At 43.6% G+C, this 19,067-nt stretch overlaps 1 protein-coding gene across 1 annotated transcript; it reads left to right on the forward strand.

The window, feature by feature from the left end:
* On the forward strand, nucleotides 1-17,467 carry idi1 (isopentenyl-diphosphate delta isomerase 1). Its single transcript, XM_072254006.1, has 5 exons — nucleotides 1-492; nucleotides 1,508-1,674; nucleotides 3,525-3,617; nucleotides 13,880-14,010; nucleotides 16,761-17,467. The coding sequence occupies exons 1-5, from the start codon at nucleotides 335-337 to the stop codon at nucleotides 17,076-17,078; spliced, it is 867 nt and encodes a 288-aa protein (XP_072110107.1). The 5' UTR covers nucleotides 1-334; the 3' UTR covers nucleotides 17,079-17,467.
* Nucleotides 17,468-19,067: the final 1,600 nt, after the last annotated feature.

The following is a 19,067-nucleotide window of genomic DNA, read 5'->3' on the forward strand; positions in this document are numbered from 1 at the left end:
TCGGCTGGAAGCGTGAGACGTCAGCGCGGAAGTGGAGTGCAGCGGGGCAGCGAGCGTGGCGGGTTCGGTCCCGGTCCCGGTAGAGCGCGGCTGAGTAGCTGCGCTGACGTTATCAAAACGTGACCGCGGTTGCCGCCGACCCGGGTTCCATCTCGGAGAGCGCGCAGCCGCCGGCGGGGGTCGAGTGAACGGCTGGGCGCGGGGGCGGGGCGTGCAGCGTCGCGTCTCGTCTCGAGCTTTGCCTTAGCCGGTGGCGAGCTGGAAGGACGTTGCGCTGATTGGCCGGCCGATCGGAAGATTGGCGAAGGTGAACAGGAGACTGCAAGCTGATTGGATGGGGTCGATTGGGGTGATGACGCGGGCGCTGCTGACTCTCTCGCCTCGTGGAGTGACGGGCGGCGTGTGGTGGAAGCGGGCTGTTGCTGCGCGGCCGGGAGCGGCCAGTTGGTGCCGACAGGCTCGCCGTAGTTCCGTAGCAAGCCAGCATTCCTGGTAAATATTGCTTTCGTAAACAACTTGTGTTAAGTTCGAACGCGCAGTTATCACATGCCGCGATTTTGGGTTTTGCTCTCCATCGTTTATTGAAATGGATAAATTTATAGTCACCTTTGCTTTGTGGCCTGAGTTGCTGAAGCGGGGCATGAAGTGTAGTGATATTTCTAACACAACTTGGGTTCACAGATCATGCGGGACATTATCCGCGAGTTCTTACTTTAGACATCCAGTATGAATGTGTTTTTTTTACCTCAGGATGCATGACATCAGTCAATATAACTATCTTCACTGCGATGATTATCGGCTATTAGGCGCGCTGTTGCTTGTCCTTTCAGTTCTAATCAGAATTAAAATAGGGTGTGAATTATATTAATAATTATGCTATTGGGGAAGGGAAACTTAATTCATTGGTATTCCTCTCCTAAAACCTGAGAGGAGGCGGGGAATTCCCCTGTGTAAGTTTGGTTGCAATTTAGACTCCTTGAATTTGGAGGATCTTTAAAAGCTTTGTAGTCAGGCACAATATCATTCTTTGGGGACTTGCTTGTAGAACTTGGTAGTTTTCTGATGTTTTGGTTGAAAAGGTTGTATTGAGAAGATTAGTGATTCTCTGCTATCACTGTTGTCAACTTTGGGTATATAATTGTAAAGAGAACCTTTTTAACAATGCAAATCATTGGAACATCTTCAGTAGGCGATGCCTTAAGAAGGTGGCATCCATCATTCATCCTCACCCAGGACAGGGAGGAGATACAGGAACCTGAAACCTCACACTCAACATTTCGGGGACAATTTCTTCCCCTCTGCCATCAGATTTATTAATGGACCTTGAACACTCCCTTACTACTTGCTCTTGTTTTGCACTTTTTTAACATTTCTTATGATTTGCACTAATTTTTATGTATTGCCACGTACCAATGTCATAAAACAAGTTTCACGACAGTGATGCTAATTCTAATCCTGATAACATTGAAAAAAATTCTCCCTGATTATCTGTTTCTTCTGACTTTAGGGCCGTTGGAAAAAGCACAGCAGCCATGCCGGTAATAAACACTGACAACCTGGATGCAAAACAGGTCCAGCTCTTGGCTGAAATGTGCATCCTGATCAACGAGAATGACATTAAAACTGGAGCAGACACAAAGAGGAATTGTCACCTCAATGAAAACATTAATAAAGGTGAATGAATGTTCAGATATATTGAATGCAAATATGAGGAGCCAGTCAGTAGGAAATTGTTTGGGAAAAGTTCTCCATTTGTGGAAACTATTTTGGTAGCAACCTGGACAACTGATTGCCATTGAAGTGTGGGTTTGTGTACATTCATGTGTACTTAATGCCACATATCTTTTTAACTTTGCCATTTAGTCTACATTTTCTCTCGCTTCTTTCTGCCAAACAGTATGGTGTGGGTTTGTGTTTGGTACCTTTGTGAACCTTGCTGTTTGGAACTGTTAACCAAGCATTTATGCAATAAAGTGCTGTATCCAAGTTCCTTCAGTAATGTGAGGTATATGAGGGATATTGCCTAAACTGAGGGAAACACATGGGCCCAGATCTCGTGCCCAATGGTTATCCTTTCAGGACGGCCATGTGGCATTTCTTGTCTTCGCTATTCTTGCAGAATTGCCGTGCGTACAGTGAGATCCCGGCTGGACCTGCTGTTCTGTTGGCACAGCAGGAAGGAAAAAGAATGCGAGGTTTCTCAGGAAATTTCACAGGAGGACCACATGCAATTCTTATCTCTGTTGTAGAGCAAGGATGTGGTTCAGCAGAATTGAGTGTTTCAGCCATGGGGAGAGACTGGGTGGGCTCCTGTTCCGTTTCTTGGTGCAGAGAAGGACGAGGTTTATAACCTATTTGAGGTATACAGAATTAAGGGGCGTGAATACAATCAATAATGAGAGACCCCTCCTTTGGAGGGCACAGATTAAGTGAGAGTAAGGAGACTAAAGAAATGTGAGAGGGAATTTCCTCGCCTGCAAGGTGGAAACCCTGGAGCGCACTGTCCAGATTGACGGAAGCAGATAATCCTACATTAAACTATTTAGATGAGAGTTTAGAAGGTTGAGTCAAGTAATCAAAATGAGATTGGAATATGATAAAAGGCCACTAATCCATTGAAACTGGACTAGCAAATTTGAATTGACTTTATTACTTACATCATATACAAATGGAGTAAAAATCTTTGCGTTATGTCTCTGTCTAAATGCAATGTGCAATTTATAGTAATTTGTAATAAATAGTATGTACAACAACACAGTCAATATAACATAGAAATACAGTTGTGTCAGCATGAATTAATCAGTCTGATGGCCTGGTGGAAGAAGCTGCCCTGGAGCCTGTTGGTCCTGGTTTTATGCTGCAGTATTGTTTCTTGGGTGGTAGCAGCTGGAACAGTTTGTGGTTGGGATGACTCGGGTCCCCAAGTGATCCTTTGGGCCCTTTTTACACACCTGTCTTTGTAAATGTTCTGATTAGTGGGAAGTTCACATCTACAGTGTCTGTACGCTGTAACATTTAGGTGAAACCTGTACATTTTAAGGGTGTACAGGCCAACAGAACCAGGTGAGTTTAGAGAAAGTCTCAGTTCTCCATCCTTCAGCGTGGGGAAACTACAAACACGTCCACTGAGCCAGATGCCAAGCCACTGGGATTTCTGAATGGTTTGGTGGCAGATTTTTGGAATTTTTTATCATAGGCTGATAACTGACAGCTGGTGTGGATAAAGAGGGCCTGTACTTTATCGTACTCCGAATTTACAAGCACCTCTAACAAAACCTTACTTTCCCTACTTCAAATGATTAATCCCACTGTAAAATTTAGTTCTTTCTCTCCTTTCCCACAACACCATTTAATACAATGGTCTAACTTCATTTTCATGAGGAATGTTAGCATGCAGCTGCAGTGATTAGGTTTAGGCTGCTAGGACTGAGGCAATGATATGATGGAAGTGAAACTACTAAGAATTACCTATCAGCTCACTTGAGTAAACTTGTGTACTGGAAATTACATCTTTCATTTTCCAGGTTTGCTTCACAGAGCCTTCAGCGTTTTCATCTTCAACAGTGAGGGGAAGCTTTTGCTGCAGCAGCGATCCGACGCGAAGATCACTTTTCCTGGTACGTAACATTTGCATTTTCTCAGGTCGAAGTTATGTCGTGCAACATGATGTTGGAGGAATTTGACATGCCAAGCAGCATCTGTGGGTGGAAATGGACTGTCTGGTTGGGCTGGGCATGCCTTCTACTCATAGGGAGCTTAAGAGGGGTGAATAAAATCAAACGAGCAAATTTCACAACATGTGCTGGTGATTCTGACAATGTCACAGATAGGGGACTGATACAGACTGAAATTAAGTTACCAGAAATTGTGCTGAATGATCTTGAGAATGGGGAGTTTGACGGAGTGGAATGTGAGGACTAATGTCTCCAGCCTTGTTCTGTCGCAGAGGAGAATGGCTGAAAGCAGAGGCACGTGAAATGGTTGAGTTGCAGTCGAGGCCTTTATTAACAACGGTAGAAGAGGAGCCATAGTTAAGGAAGACATTTTGGAAGAACCCATTAGAAACTGTCATCAGACAATATGATGGAGATTAAAGGACTGGGAGAATGCAGTAGTGTCCTTGCAAGAGACAGGGTAGGGTAGGGAGGAGTAGACGGAAAGCTGGGGTTAGGGTTGGTGGTGGTAGGATAGCTACTAACATCAATTACAAATCCATCTTCTGAGATGGAGATGGGAAGAGCCAGACCTTTACCACAAGAAGGTGAGGGCAGGGTGGAATTTGACAGTGATGAAGTTGTGTCCGGCAGGAGCGTAGGAAACAGTACGGATGCTATCATGGAATTACTGGGGAGAAGAGTTGGAGTGAGCTCATGTAGGATTAAAACAAAAGCTTCACCCTTTGGTCTGGGGGAACCAAACAGAAGTTGGAAAAAGATTGCTCAATTTGAGAAATTCCACCAGGCGAATGAGTGTTAATGGAGGGAAGCTTCTTGGGCCTCAGTTTGGCTATTGAAACGCCAAGTGGACATGATGAGGATGTTTGCGATAGTGGGAGGGTCTAGGACCAAAGGGCACAGCCTCGGAGTAGGACATCCCTTCAGAACAGATGAGGGGGAATTTCTTTAGCCAGAGGAATTCGTTGAATCGAGGAATTCATTGCCACAGGCAGCTGTGGATATATTCTTGATTAGTAAGGGTATCAAAGGTTACCCTTAGCCATGATTGAATGGTAGTACACATTTAATGGCCCAAATGGCCTAATTCTGCTCCTATGTCTTGGGCTCAGGGAAGAAGCGGAGGTCTTCAGACCATTCTGATAGTGGAGAGATTGCACGTTTATGGTAAAGATGAGCCTTCTGGGATTAGGGAAATGGAAACTTGGAGGTCATGGGTCATTGCGTGGGAATGGACCAGTTTACAGTCAGTGTAGGAAGAAATGCATTTGGAGCAAGAGCAGGCTAAAACTGATCTGACAGGGCACTTTTGCTTGTAGATTTTTGGCAGGGCTGTGTGTTGCTGGGATGTTATAAGGTTGAAAGCTGTGTAGAGAAGAATAATCCAATGATATGAATTGAAACTCTCAATGGTAGATGGGATTTTAAAATCAAACCAAAAGTTGTTTGAAACTTCATGAATGCTTAGTTCTGTTTTATTGAAAATACTGGATTACTTTCAGCATGGACTTTTTGGGCGATGGGCACTTGTGCTGTAACAGATTTGATTCCTCAGGGACATTTTCTGCAGTCGGGGCTGTATACTAATGGAGAAATATCTAAGTGTTGCACAGTACTCTGTTACATTGTACTTAGGGGTGATTTATGTTTTTTTTAATGCAGCCTTTAAGTCCTCTGTTTGGTACCTACCAATACTGAGTAACAGGGACAATCAACATGAGGCTTAACACTGGAACATGTGAATTAGGAAAATATATAATCTTATCATTCTTTTGCAATATTTGGTTGGTGTTGAGTTTGTTTGTCTAGCACCTTTTGGAACGTTCAACCTTATTTTTTGTAGTTCAAAATCAGGTTTATTATCACTGACGTGTTGTGAAACTTACTGTTTTGCTGCACCAGTGCAACACATTAAAAATACTATTAACTACAATATAAAAGAATATTAAGTAGTGCAAAGACCGTCTATTTGAGAATCTGATGGTGGAGGGGAAGAGGCTGTTCCTAAAACATGAGCATGTCTTCAGGCTCCTGTCTCTCCTCTCTGGTAGTAATGAGAAGGGAGCATATCTTAGGTGATGGGGGTCTTTAATGATAGATATTGCTTTTCTGAGGTATTGCCTTTTGAAGATGGCATTAATTGAGGGCGGGGTGGGGTAGCTAGAACTGATGATGAAAATGAGTCTACAAATATCTGCAGCTTTTTCTGATCCTGTACAGTTCTCAACATCAGCTGGTGATGCAAGTTAGAATGTTCTCCATGATACATCTGTAAATATTTGCTAGTCTTTGAAATACTAAATCTGGATCATTTTCATGGCTTCAGAGTTGAAATGAGTTCTTACTATGGCAAGATGCTACTTGTAACCATCTGGTAGGGAAGAGATGCTTCCAATGATTTTAGCATCATTGATTGGCCAAGGATACCTGTCAGACCTTTAGTGATCTTGGCTTTGAGATGGTAACAGTAAAGTAAATGCTTCAGATTGAGAGCTGGATCCTGCATCACTGTTTTACTTCCAGTAATATACCAATGTGTGCTGGGATTATATATTCAAATTTTTAATTGGGTCTTGAACCTCACTAATTTAAGTGAGGAAAAACAACCAGGGCTGATTGATGGTTCATAATGTTAAATGTAAGTTAATCAGCTGCCAAACTAGATGTTTTTATTTACCTGAGATAGAAACATGGAAAACCTACAGCACAATACAGGCCCTTTGGCCCACAAAGCTGTGCCAAACATGTCCTTACCGTAGAACTACCTAGGATTACCCATAGCCCTCTATTTTTTCTAAGGTCCGTGTATAGTCATGGTCATAGTCATACTTTATTGATCCCGGGGGAAATTGGTTTTTGTTACAGTTGCATCATAAATAATAGTAATAGAACCATAAATAGTTAAATAGTAATATGTAAATTATGCCAGTAAATTATGAAATAAGTCCAGGACCAGCCTATTGGCTCAGGGTGTCTGACCCTCCAAGGGAGGAGTTGTAAAGTTTGATGGCCACAGGCAGGAATGACTTCCTATGATGCTCTGTGCTGCATCTCAGTGGAATGAGTCTCTGGCTGAATGTACTCCTGTGCCCACCCAGTACATTATGTAGTGGATGGGAGACATTGTCTAAGATAACATGCAACTTGGACAGCATCCTCTTTTCAGACACTACCGTCAGAGAGTCCAGTTTCATCCCCACAACACCACTGGCCTTACGAATGAGTTTGTTGATTCTGTTGTTGTCTGCTACCCTCAACCTGCTGCCCCAGCACACAATAGCAAACATGATCGCACTGGCCACCACAGACTCGTAGAACATCCTCAGCATCGTCTGGCAGATGTTAAAGGACCTCAGTCTCCTCAGGAAATAGAGACGGCTCTGACCCTTCTTGTAGACAGCCTCAGTGTTCTTTGACCAGTCCAGTTTATTGTCAATTCGTATCCCCAGGTATCTGTAATCCTCCACCATGTCCACACTGACCCCCTGGATGGAAACAGGGGTCACCGGTACCTTAGCTCTCCTCAGGTCTGCCACCAGCTCCTTAGTCTTTTTCACATTAAGCTGCAGATAATTCTGCTCACACCATGTAACAAAGTTTCCTACCGTAGCCCTGTACTCAGCCTCATCTCCCTTGCTGATGCATCCAACTATGGCAGAGTCATCTGAAGACTTCTGAAGATGACAAGACTCTGTGCAGTAGTTGAAGTCTGAGGTGTAAATGGTGAAGAGAAAGGGAGACAAGACAGTCCCCTGTGGAGCCCCAGTGCTGCTGATCACTCTGTCGGACACAGTGTTGCAAGCACACGTACTGTGGTCTGCCAGTCAGGTAATCAAAAATCCATGACACCAGGGAAGCATCCACCTGCATCGCTGTCAGCTTCTCCCCCAGCAGAGCAGGGCGGATGGTGTTGAATGCACTGGAGAAGTCAAAAACCATGACCCTCACAGTGCTCACTGGCTTGTCCAGGTGGGCGTAGACACGGTTCAGCAGGTAGACGAAGGCATCCTCAACTCCTAGTCGGGGCTGGTAGGCAAACTGGAGGGGATCTAAGTGTGGCCTGACCATAGGCCAGAGCAGCTCCAGAACAAGTCTCTCCAGGGTCTTCATGATGTGGGAGGTCAATGCCACTGGTCTGTAGTCATTAAGGCCGCTGGGGCGCTGCGTCTTCGGCACAGAGATGAGGCAGGACGTCTTCCACAGTACAGGAACCCTCTGGAGCCTCAAGCTCAGGTTGAATACATGGTAAAGTACTCCACATAGCTGAGGGGCACAGGCTTTGAGCACCCTGGTACTGACACCATCCGGTCCTGCAGCCTTGCTTGGGTTGAGACATTTCAGCTGTCTTCTCACCTGTTCAGCTGTGAAGCTCACCGTGGTGGTTTCGTATGGGGAAGGGGTATAGTCATGAGAGCAGGGTGGGGGACTGTGAGGAGGAGTGGGAGGGGGGAGTGGAATATGTGTTGGTTGGGGGCGGACAACAGATGACTCATGTGGGGGATGGGCAGGGGCCACAATGTCAAATCTGTTAAAGAACAGGTTAAGTTCGTTGGCCCTGTCCACACTGCCTTCCGTTCCTCTGTTGCTAGTTTGCCGGAACCCAGTGATGGTCCTCATCCCCCTCCAGACCTCTCTCATGTTGTTCTGCTTGAGTTTCCACTCAAGCTTTCTCCTGTACCTGCCTTTAGCCTCCCTGATCCTGGCTTTCAGGTCCCTCTGTATTGCCCTCAGCTCCTCCCTATTTCCATCTCTAAATGCCCTCTTTTTAGCGTTCAGGATGTCCTTAATGTCCTTTGTCACCCATGGCTTGTTATTTGAATAACAAAGGACAGTTCTTGTCGGAATATTGCAATCCACACAGAAGTTGATGTAATCAGAGATGCACTCTGTGAGCCCATCAATATCCTCTCCTTGTGGCTCACAGAGTGCCTACCAGTCTGTCACCTCAAAACAACCCTGGAGTGCCTCATAAGCCTCCTCTGACCATTTTCTCACTGTCCTCGAGGTATCCATCCAGAAGTCTCTTAAGACCCTATCGTTTCTGCTGCCACCGGCAGCCCATTCCACACACTCATCATCTGCGAAAAAAAAACTTACCCCTGACATCTCCGTACCTACTTCCAAGCACCTGAAAACTATGCCCTCTCATGCTAGCCATTCAGCCTTGGGGGGGGGGGGGGGGGGGCTCTGACTATCCACACTGTTACAAACTGTAACGTTTTAGAAACAAACCAGCAGCAAGAGATTTCAAACAACAGAAATTCTGCAGATGCTGGAAATTCAATCCCCTTCTTGCAGTTCCTCCGTCTCTGCCGCATCTGCTCTCAGGATGAGGCTTTTCATTCCAGGACGAGGGAGATGTCTTCCTTTTTTAAAGAAAGGGGCTTCCCTTCCTCCACTATCAACTCTGCTCTCAAACGCATCTCCCCCATTTCACATACATCTGCTCTCACTCCATCCTCCTGCCACCCCACTAGGAATAGGGTTCCCCTGGTCCTCACCTACCACCCCATCAGCCTCCGGGTCCAACATATTATTCTCCGTAACTTCCGCCACCTCCAACGGGATCCCACCACTAAGCACATCTTCCCCCCCCCCCCCCCCACTTTCCGCAGGGATCGCTCCCTACGCGACTCCCTTGTCCATTCTTCCCCCCCCCCCCCCCCCACTGATCTCCCTCCTGGCACTTATCCTTGTAAGCGGAACAAGTGCTACACATGCCCTTACACTTTCTCCCTTACCACCATTCAGGGCCCCAAACAGTCCTTCCAGGTGAGGCGACACTTCACCTGTGAGTCGGCTGGGGCGATATACTGCGTCCGGTGCTCCCGATGTGGCCTTCTATATATTGGCGAGACCCGACGCAGACTGGGAGACCGCTTTGCTGAACACCTACGCTCTGTCTGCCAGAGAAAGCAGGATCTCCCAGTGCCCACACATTTTAATTTCACATCCCATTCCCATTCTGACATGTCTATCCACGGCCTCCTCTACTGTAAAGATAAAGCCACACTCAGTTTGGAGGAACAATACCTTATATTTCGTCTGGGTAGTTTCCAACCTGATGGCATGAACATCAACTTCTCTAAATTCCACTAAGGCCCCACCTCCCCCTCGTACCCCATCTGTTACTTATTTTTATGCACACATTCTTTCCCTCACTCTCCTTTTTCTCCCTCTGACTATACCCTTTGCCCATCCTCTGGGTCCCCCCCCCCCCTTGTCTTTCTCCCCGGACCTCCTGTCCCATGATCCTCTCGTATCCCTTTTGCCAATCACCTGTCCAGCTCTTGGCTCCATCTCTCTCCCTCCTGTCTTCTCCTATCATTTTGGATCTCCCCCTCCCCCTCCCACTTTCAAATCCCTTACTCACTCTTCCTGACGAAGGGTCTCGGCCTGAAACGTCGACTGCACCTCTTCCTAGAGATGCTGCCTGGCCTGCTGCGTTCACCAGCAACTTTGATGTGTGTTGCAAGAGATTTCACACTGAGTCTGGTTTTGATGTTAAAACCATCATCTTTATTAGTAACTACTTATAACATAGTAACTCAACTAAGGTAAACAAAAGTTAAGTGTTGTGAAGATAGTGTGTAAATATAACTCCCAAACTGTTGAGCTTGTGGGAATAAGGCTTAGAGTCTTTAGATGGTACAGTAGGAAAGGTCAGTAATCCACGAGTTAAATAATGGGAGAGAGATATTTGTAATCCAAGATGAAACATAGAGAAAAGGTTAGTACGAAGTATTCCACCGATTCCATGCTGGTAAAACGAGATAACAGTCGCCGTAGATCTTGTCCGTCATGTCGTTCCAAATCCACGTACGAATTATCACCGAAAGTGACCTGTCACGGGAATATTGTCTTCCCAGTGGTTACCACACAACATACCCAGGCAAGGGCTACAAAAGTGGTCCCACAAGATACCCCCCCAAAAAAAATCCACTACTATGGATTGTACGAAGTGACAGTCACACATTCGTTGTGCACTGCGTGCCGATGCTTAACCCACCCTTCTGGGCATAAGAGAGTTCCAAGCTCCAGCTGCGACAAGCTGAAGCAACTGGCTTCCCCAGTCTCCCCCGAAGGTCGCTCTCTGTATATGAATTTAAGTTCGCAGCAGCCTGTTACTGATGTTATAGTCCTGCCTCAATTCAGCGTTCTTAAAGAAACAGAATCTGTAAATGAAACCTGTGGGTTCGTAGCAAAACAATCAGTACCTCTCATCTTGTACACCTCTATCGGGTCACCTCTCATCCTCCGTCGCTCCAAGGAGAAAAGGCCAAGTTCACTCAACCAGTTCTCATAAGGCATGCTCCCCAATCCAGGCAACATCCTTGTAAATCTCCTCTGCACCCTTTCTATGGTTTCCATGTCCTTCCTGTAGTGAGGTGACCAGAACTGAGCACAGTACTCCAAGTGGGGTCTGACCAGGGTCCTATATAGCTGCAACATTATCTCTCGGCTCTTAAAAGCAATCCCACAATTAATGAAGGCCAATGCACCGTATGCCTTCTTAACCACAGAGTCAACCTGCGTAGCAGCTTTGAGTGTCCGATGGACTCAGACCGCAAGATCCCTCTGATCCTCCACACTGCCAAGAGTCTTGCCATTAATGCTATATTCTGCCATTTTATTTGACTTACCAAAAAAAAATTCATCAATCTGCATGCAAGTAATCCCACCAGAGCCTCTTTGGATTATCATGACAACTTTTAAAGATTGTTCTGTATGCCAATATTGATTAATTGAAACAGCTTTGTGTGGCGGAGTAGTCTAAAGTTCCTCCTTGTTATTGTGCAAGTCTGATCAGCAGCTACAGGAAATGTTTGGAGGATATTGTTGCTAGAGGAGGTTCTATCAGTTATTAAATACAAGTGTTCACTGACTTTTTCCAGCCTCGACTGAATGATTAAACAATGTATTCAACGAAGACACGAGAAGTACAATTGTTTGTGTGCTATTAGTTTAGGCAGATTGTGTTTATCTATTGTTGTGACTTATTTGAAGATCGGACCACATTTTAGAGTAATTAATGCAGAGAACCAGGTAATTGCAAAGGGTTCATAAACTTTCTTGCATCAATATATGTCACCGCATACTATCCTGAGATTCATTTTCTTGCAGCCATTCACAGCAGATCAAAGAAATACAGTGGCATGCAAAAGTTTGGGCACCCCAGTCAAAATTTCTGTTACTGTGAACAGTTGAGTGAGTAGAAGATGAACTGATCTCCAAAAGGCATAAAGATCAAACACTCTTTTCAACATTTTAAGCAAGATTAGTGTATTATTTTTGTTTTGTACAATTTTAGAGTGGGGGGGAGGAAAGGAGCACCATGCAAAAGTTTGGGTACCTCAAAAGATTTGAGCTCAGATAACTTTCATCAAGGTCTCAGACATTAATTAGCTTGTTAGGGCTATGGCTTGTTCAGTCGTTGTTAGGAAAAGCCAGGTGATGCAAATTTCAAAGCTTTATAAATACCCTGACTCCTCAAACCTTGTCCCAACAATCAGCAGCCATGGGCTCCTCTAAGCAGCTGCCTAGCACTCTGAAAATTAAAATAAACGATTCCCACAAAGCAGGAGAAGGCTATAAGAAGATAGCAAAGTGTTTTCAGGTAGCCGTTTCCTCAGTTCGTAATGTAATTAAGAAATGGCAGTTAACAGGAACAGTGGAGGTCAAGTTGAGGTCTGGAAGAGCAAGAAAACTTTCCGAGAGAACTTGTAGGATTGCTAGAAGGGCAAATCAAAACCCCCATTTGACTACAAAAGACCTTTGGGAAGAGTTAGCAGGCTCTGGAGTGGTGGTGCACTGTTCTACTGTGCAGCAACACCTGCACAGATATGAGCTTCACGGAAGAGTCATCAGAAGAAAACCTTTCCTGCGTCCTCACCACAAAATTCAGCGTCAGAAGTTTGCAAAGGAACATCTAAACAAGCCCGATGCATTTTGGAAACAAGTCCTGTGGACTGGTGAAGTTAAAATAGAACTTTTTGGTTGCAATGAACAAAGGTTTGTTTGGAGAAAAAAGGGTGCAGAATTTCATGAAAAGAAAAGAACCCCTCTACAACTGTTAGGCATGGGGGTGGATTGATCATGCTTTGGGCTTGAGTTGCACGGGGAACATTTCACTGGTAGAGGGATGAATGAATTCAATTAAATACCAGCAAATTCTGGAAGCAACCATCACACTGTCTGTATATTTTTTAAAAAAGCTGAAGATGAAAAGAGGATGTCTTCTACAACAGGTATTCTAAATGATCCTAAACACACCTCAAAATCCACAATGAACTACCTCAAGAGGCACAAGCTGAAGGTTTTGCCATGGCCCTCACAGTCCCCTGACCTAAACATCATCGAAAATCTGTGGATAGACCTCAAAAGAGCAGTACATGCAAGACGGCCCAAGAATCTCACAGAACTTGAAGACTTTTGCAAGGAAGAATGGGTGAAAATCCTCCAAACAAGAATTGAAAGACTCTTAGCTGGCTACAGAAAGCGTTTACAAGCTGTGATACTTGCCAACGGGGGTGTCACTAAGTACTGACCATGCAGGGTGCCCAAACTTTTGCTTTGGGCCCTTTTCCTTTTTTGTTATTTTGAAACTGTAAAAGATGGAAATAAAAAAAGTAGTCTTGCTTAAAATATTAAAGAAATATGTCATCTTTAACTTTATGCCTTTTGGAAATCACGTCACCTTTTACTCGCGTAGCTATTCACAGTAACAGGAATTTTGACTGGGGTGCCCAAACTTTTGCATGCCACTGTACTTCAGGAAAAAAAGAAAAATGACTAAGACTTTTTTAAAAATGTACAAAAGATGATAAACTGCAAGTACAAAAAAAAATAAGTAAATAAAATTATACCGAGAGCATGAGTTGTAGAGTCCTTGAAAGTGAGTCCATAGGTTGTGGAACCAGCTCAGTGTTGAGGTGAGTGAAATTACCCACGCTGGTTCAGGAGCCTGATGGTTGAAGGGTAATAACTGTTTCTGAACCCAGTAATGTGGGACCTAAGGCTCCTGTACCTCCTTCCCAGTGGCAGCAGTAAGAAGAGAGTATGGCCTGGGTGGCGGTGGTTCTTGGTAATGGATGCTGCTTTGTTGCAGCAGTCTCCTTGTAAAGTAATCGAAGTTCCTGAGGTTAGGCTGTAGTAAAGCTTTAGATTTTTGGTTAAGTCTATGTTTTGCGATGTTTCTTTTCCAGGTTGTTTTACAAACACTTGCTGCAGTCATCCACTTAGCACAGCAGCAGAAATGGAGGAAAAAGATGCAATTGGCATAAGACGAGCAGCCCAGCGCAGGTTAAAAGAAGAGTTTGGCATCCCTGTGCAACAGGTAAAACACTCTGCATCAATGCTTACGAATAATCTTTTTTTAAAAAAAAAAATCAAAAGGCTGGAAATTTGAGGAGGGAGGAGAGCAAAAGATGCCAGAGACAAAGCTAGGCAGGATTTGTGGATAGGGGTACAGTTGAGGTTTAGAGTCTGATTTGCTCTGTTAAAGTTTATGAAAAAGGATCTTGGACCTGTGGCGATATTTCTGTTACTCCTTCTGTGGTGTTTCTAGCACTTTCTGTTTGTAGTTAAATATCATTTCCCACTTCTAAAAGTGGCCATTCCTATTTGTGTTATGAAACTTAACTAATTTTAATTTGTATTAAACAATCACCTACGCATGGAACTCTTCTTGTAAGTCAGGGATCCCCAACCTTTTTTGCACCGCGGACCGGTTTAATATTGACGATATTCTTGTGGACCAGCTGACTGGTGGGGGTGCGGGGGGGTGGTGCTGTGTTCAAGTTCAACAGTGCGTGACTGGAAATGAGGAAAGGTGCAGCTGACTCATATCATTTCTTATCGCCAAATCATATCATTTCCTTGCGGCCCAGTAGTACATGCTTTGTGGCCCAGTGGTCGGGGACCACTGTTGTAAGCGACCCATTTCCTGTTAGGAAAGCAGGCTGATTGACAGGTTTGTCTTCTGTTTGGAGGGAGCATTGTTTGTGATCTCTTTAGGAGGCTGGACAGATTCAAGCATTACCATTAAGTACTTCTCTTCAGCAGGCATGTTTCTGAAGGTTGGGGGTAGCCAGCTGAATAACATTTCACTACCAACAGTTGACAATATGGAAATGAACTTGAAGCATTAACCCTATGCCCCTTGTTCTGCTTGATTCCTCTCCACTTCTGTCAGTCTTTGATGTGTTTCCTTTCCCCTCATTACCAGCACCATGTAGGGGTTCCTCTACCTTCACCTTCTATCCCACCAGCCACACTCCCCAACATCTCTCAATGTAACCTCAGATTTCTACAGAATTGGAAATTACAGGCCAATTAGTCAAACCTCAGCAGGGAAAGATGGTAAAGGTTTAATGGTACACTTGAATAATAGCTGGATTGTTCAAAGCATAGATTTCCAGAAGGAAAATGGTTTAAGGAAGGTACTAGAATGCTTTTGGTATATAGCTAGTGACATAAGAGAAGCGAAAACAAGTGCATTTGTTGTACTTGGATTGTAGGGAAGATTCTGACAGTCTCATCAAAAGTTGGTGTGAAATTAGGGCACCTCAGTGGACACTGGTGCCTTGCAGCAACCCAGTTCCTCACACATCCCAAAGATGTGCTCTTAATTGGCTTCTGAAAAGTTGACTTTGAGGTTGGTAAGTGGAAAATAAAAAGGCAAATGACGGGGAATAGGCTGCTGATTGAGGGAATAGGAGCTGAACAGATAGGATTGTCCTTTTGGGGGCTGGTATGAATTTGATGGGCAAATGACTGCCTTGCATGGTAATGAGCATCCTTTCCTTCAAACAAACTTGTGGAATTTGCTGTTGAGGCCATGTTGATGATGGAGGAGTTTTTGTGAACATGAAATGACAGGATACTAATCAACCATGATCACAAACAGCTGAATGGCCAGCACTTACCCCCATTTGTCCACTTTCTAACTCTCCCTCTCTTCAAAAAAAACATGGGATAATATTGACATGAATTGAGCATTGGTTTGTGCACAATGTTGGAACAAAGGTCTTTATTGGAAAGGTGATAAGTGGAAAATCTACAGGGGCTGGTGCTTGAATCCTGGCTCATGGCATTGATGATTTGGAGGAGAGAATAAAATTTTCATGTTACCAACAACAAACTGGCAGAGTCTCCAAGGTGACTTTCAACACTGAGCAAGTGGGGAAAAATAGAGGCAGGTGGCATATCACCTGGATAAATGTGTTGTCATCTATTACCACAGAAAAGAATTATTTAAGTAGTGTTAGATTAGAAGTATTTGTTGAAAGACTTTGCCCTTCTACACCAGGCACTGAAGGCAAATGTGCACACAAGCAGTTAAGGCAAAGGTTACGTTGACCTTCTGAGAAGGATGTGAGTGCTGGATTGAGAATGGAGATACAAGAGATTGCAGATATTGTACTCCACAGTGACAAACAATCTCCTGGAGGAAATAGTGGGTTGAACAATATGTATGGTGTAGTTGTTGGATTTTGGGTGGAAACCTTCCTACAGGACCAAATATGCTTTATTGCGATTTTAGAAGATGTTGCTCCAGGCCAAGATATCCAGAACATGGGTTCGGCCTCAATATATGGGGCAGGATCTAAGAAAGCTTCACTCTGGATAAGAATGTGGAATTTGTTAACAAAGCTGTGTTGCAGATAATTGGGGAGAAGTTTTTGTTAGACATAAGGCCGTAGGAGCTGCTGAGATTCTAGTCAGCCATGATCACAAAGCACAGGAGCAGAGGTGAATGGCTAACATTTTCTCCCATGTATCCACCACCACCAGCCCCCACTGTTCACTCCTTATTCTTTGGCAAACTCCCTACTAGATGAGTTGCCAAACAATCAGTTCACAAATGTAATTTTTCAGAAAATAACCTAAATTAACATGACTGATTTTACCTAAATAAACGAGTACTGTGTGGTTTCCTATGGTCGAACCTAACCAGTCAATAGTATAATATTTAACAATGAATTAACAGTTTTGTAATGAATGTTTACTAATTCAACAGCTCAATATGTATATCTATGACTTCATCCTTCCCAATTTAATATTCTTTGTATTTAACTTTAATAGGTCCCGTTAGAAGAGATGAATTACTTGACCCGTATTCACTACAAGGCTCAGTCTGATGGGATCTGGGGAGAACACGAAATTGACTATATAATATTTATACAGAAGGATGTAACTTTGAAACCCGACCCAAATGAGATCAAAAGTTACTGCTACGTGACAAAAGAGGAACTGAAGGATCTACTGGAGAAAGCAGAAAACAAGGCAGTGAAAATCACACCGTGGTTCAAACTTATTGCTGAGAAGTTTCTCTTTACGTGGTGGGATAGTCTGCATAATCTTAAGCAGTTCATAAACCATGAGGAAATTCACCGGATGTAAAATGCTTTATTGATTACTGAATTCCCTTGAAGAGAACTAATCAGTAAAGACACTAATTTTTGTAAATCATTCACACTGGAATTTACAGAGAAGTGGCTGTTGTGCTCGGTATTGTGCAAATAAAACCCGAGTGGGGTACTGGTTTTGAGGAAAATGTAGTAATTGTCTAAGGTAATTATTCTAAATGTAGTTTGGGTTTGTTCTGTATATGTATCAGCCATATGCATGGTTATACTGACATGCAAGTTATAAATTTGTAATTGTTTTTAGTGTATTGAAGAGGTTTGTCAATTATGAGTATCCTGTTTAGTTAAATAGCTCTATAAATGATTTCAGTTGTATGTGGATACATGCTTTGATAATAAATTAAATAAAATGATTGAAACCTATCATAACAGATCTTGAAGATTCATTTCCTTCCATAGATGCTGCATTCCTTTAGGATTGTGTGTATTGCACAACTAGGCTCAAACTATTTAAGGTCCTTTTTTAAAAAAAAAATAGATAAGGAATGGAAACACTAGGAGCAAGATACAGCTTAATGACTAAGTCTTCATGCTACAATATACTGGTTGTCAGTGTCAGAAACAATAGCTAAACATTTAAAGATACAAGTTGCTCTGATACAAGCCATTTATTAAGTGATCCACTTATTACTGAAAGTGTTACTTATAATGGTTCAAGACCCTAAATTGTACAAAGAAAATTGAAATCAATTTTTGACTATTGATAAGAGGTGAAGGGTAAATCAGCTGTTATATTATTAAATACTTGATAGTATACACAGCTGTAACACTGGTGAAACTCAGCAAGTTGGGCAGCATCTAGAGAGGGGAATGAACAGTTGACTGGGAAGGGAGGGAGTGCAAGGTGATAGGTGAAACCAGGCGAGGGGAGTGGGTGCAGGTTGAAGTGAGTAGGCTGAAAAAAGGAGGAATCCCATAGCAGACTAAAAGTGCACCATGGAAGAAAAGGAAAGAGGCAAGGGGAAAGGCTGGGAGGGTAACCAGAAAGGAGAATATTTAAAAAAGCGAGGGGGTTAATTACCGGAAGTTGGAGAAATTGATGTTCATCTCTTAGGTTGGAGGCTACCCAAACAGAACTTAATCCTCCAAATTGGCCTCATTGTGGAAGCCACGGACAGACGTCAGAATGGGAATAGGAAGTCCAGCTAAAGAGGATAGCCACCAGAAGATTCTGCCTTTTGCAGCAGACAGAAAAAAGGTGCTCAACATGTCGCCCAGTCTGTGTCGAGTCTCATTGATGTAGAAGCCATACTCAAGAGCACTGGATACAACAGTTAGGCTCAAAAACTAAACTGTTGTCTGCTCTACTTCAATGAGACCCAACAGATTGGGAAATTGTTTTGCCAAGCACCTTCACGGTCTGCAACAAAAGGCAAGATCTCCCAGTGGCTACCCATTTCAATTCAATTCCCATTCTGACACGTCTGTCAACAAGTGATCCATGCTAAATTTATATGCAAGTTGAAAGCAAAATATTACACATTTTATAAATTTCAGGTGCTTGAGAAATGATCATATCCCACAGATGTCAAGCAACTTTAAAGGAGATGCATTCAAAAAATAAAATCACATCTTTCAACCAATTTCCAGTCACTCTACCATAATCAGTGTTACATACGGGCGTATTGCCAAGGCAGACTCGCCTGTACTACCTGTATTAATAACCAGGTTTCAAAACCTTGGTATCTGTTCCTTTCTCTGCAACACTATCACTGAATTCCACGTTAGGAGACCAGTGCAAACCATTAATGACATCTCTCCAAATGACAGGCTTAAAGCAATATGTTTAGCCCACTGTTCTCTCTATTCTCATGATTGTGTGGCAGCTGAAGTGCCATCTGTAAATATACAGAGAATCATACGACATAAGAGCAGAATTAGGCCATCAAGTCTGCTCCACCATTTCATCATGGCTGATCCATTTCCGTTAACCTGCCTTCTCCCCATAAACTTCCATGCCTTG

This window comes from Mobula birostris, chromosome 3 (assembly GCF_030028105.1).
Source record: "Mobula birostris isolate sMobBir1 chromosome 3, sMobBir1.hap1, whole genome shotgun sequence".
In the NCBI taxonomy this organism is placed as follows: domain Eukaryota; kingdom Metazoa; phylum Chordata; class Chondrichthyes; order Myliobatiformes; family Myliobatidae; genus Mobula; species Mobula birostris.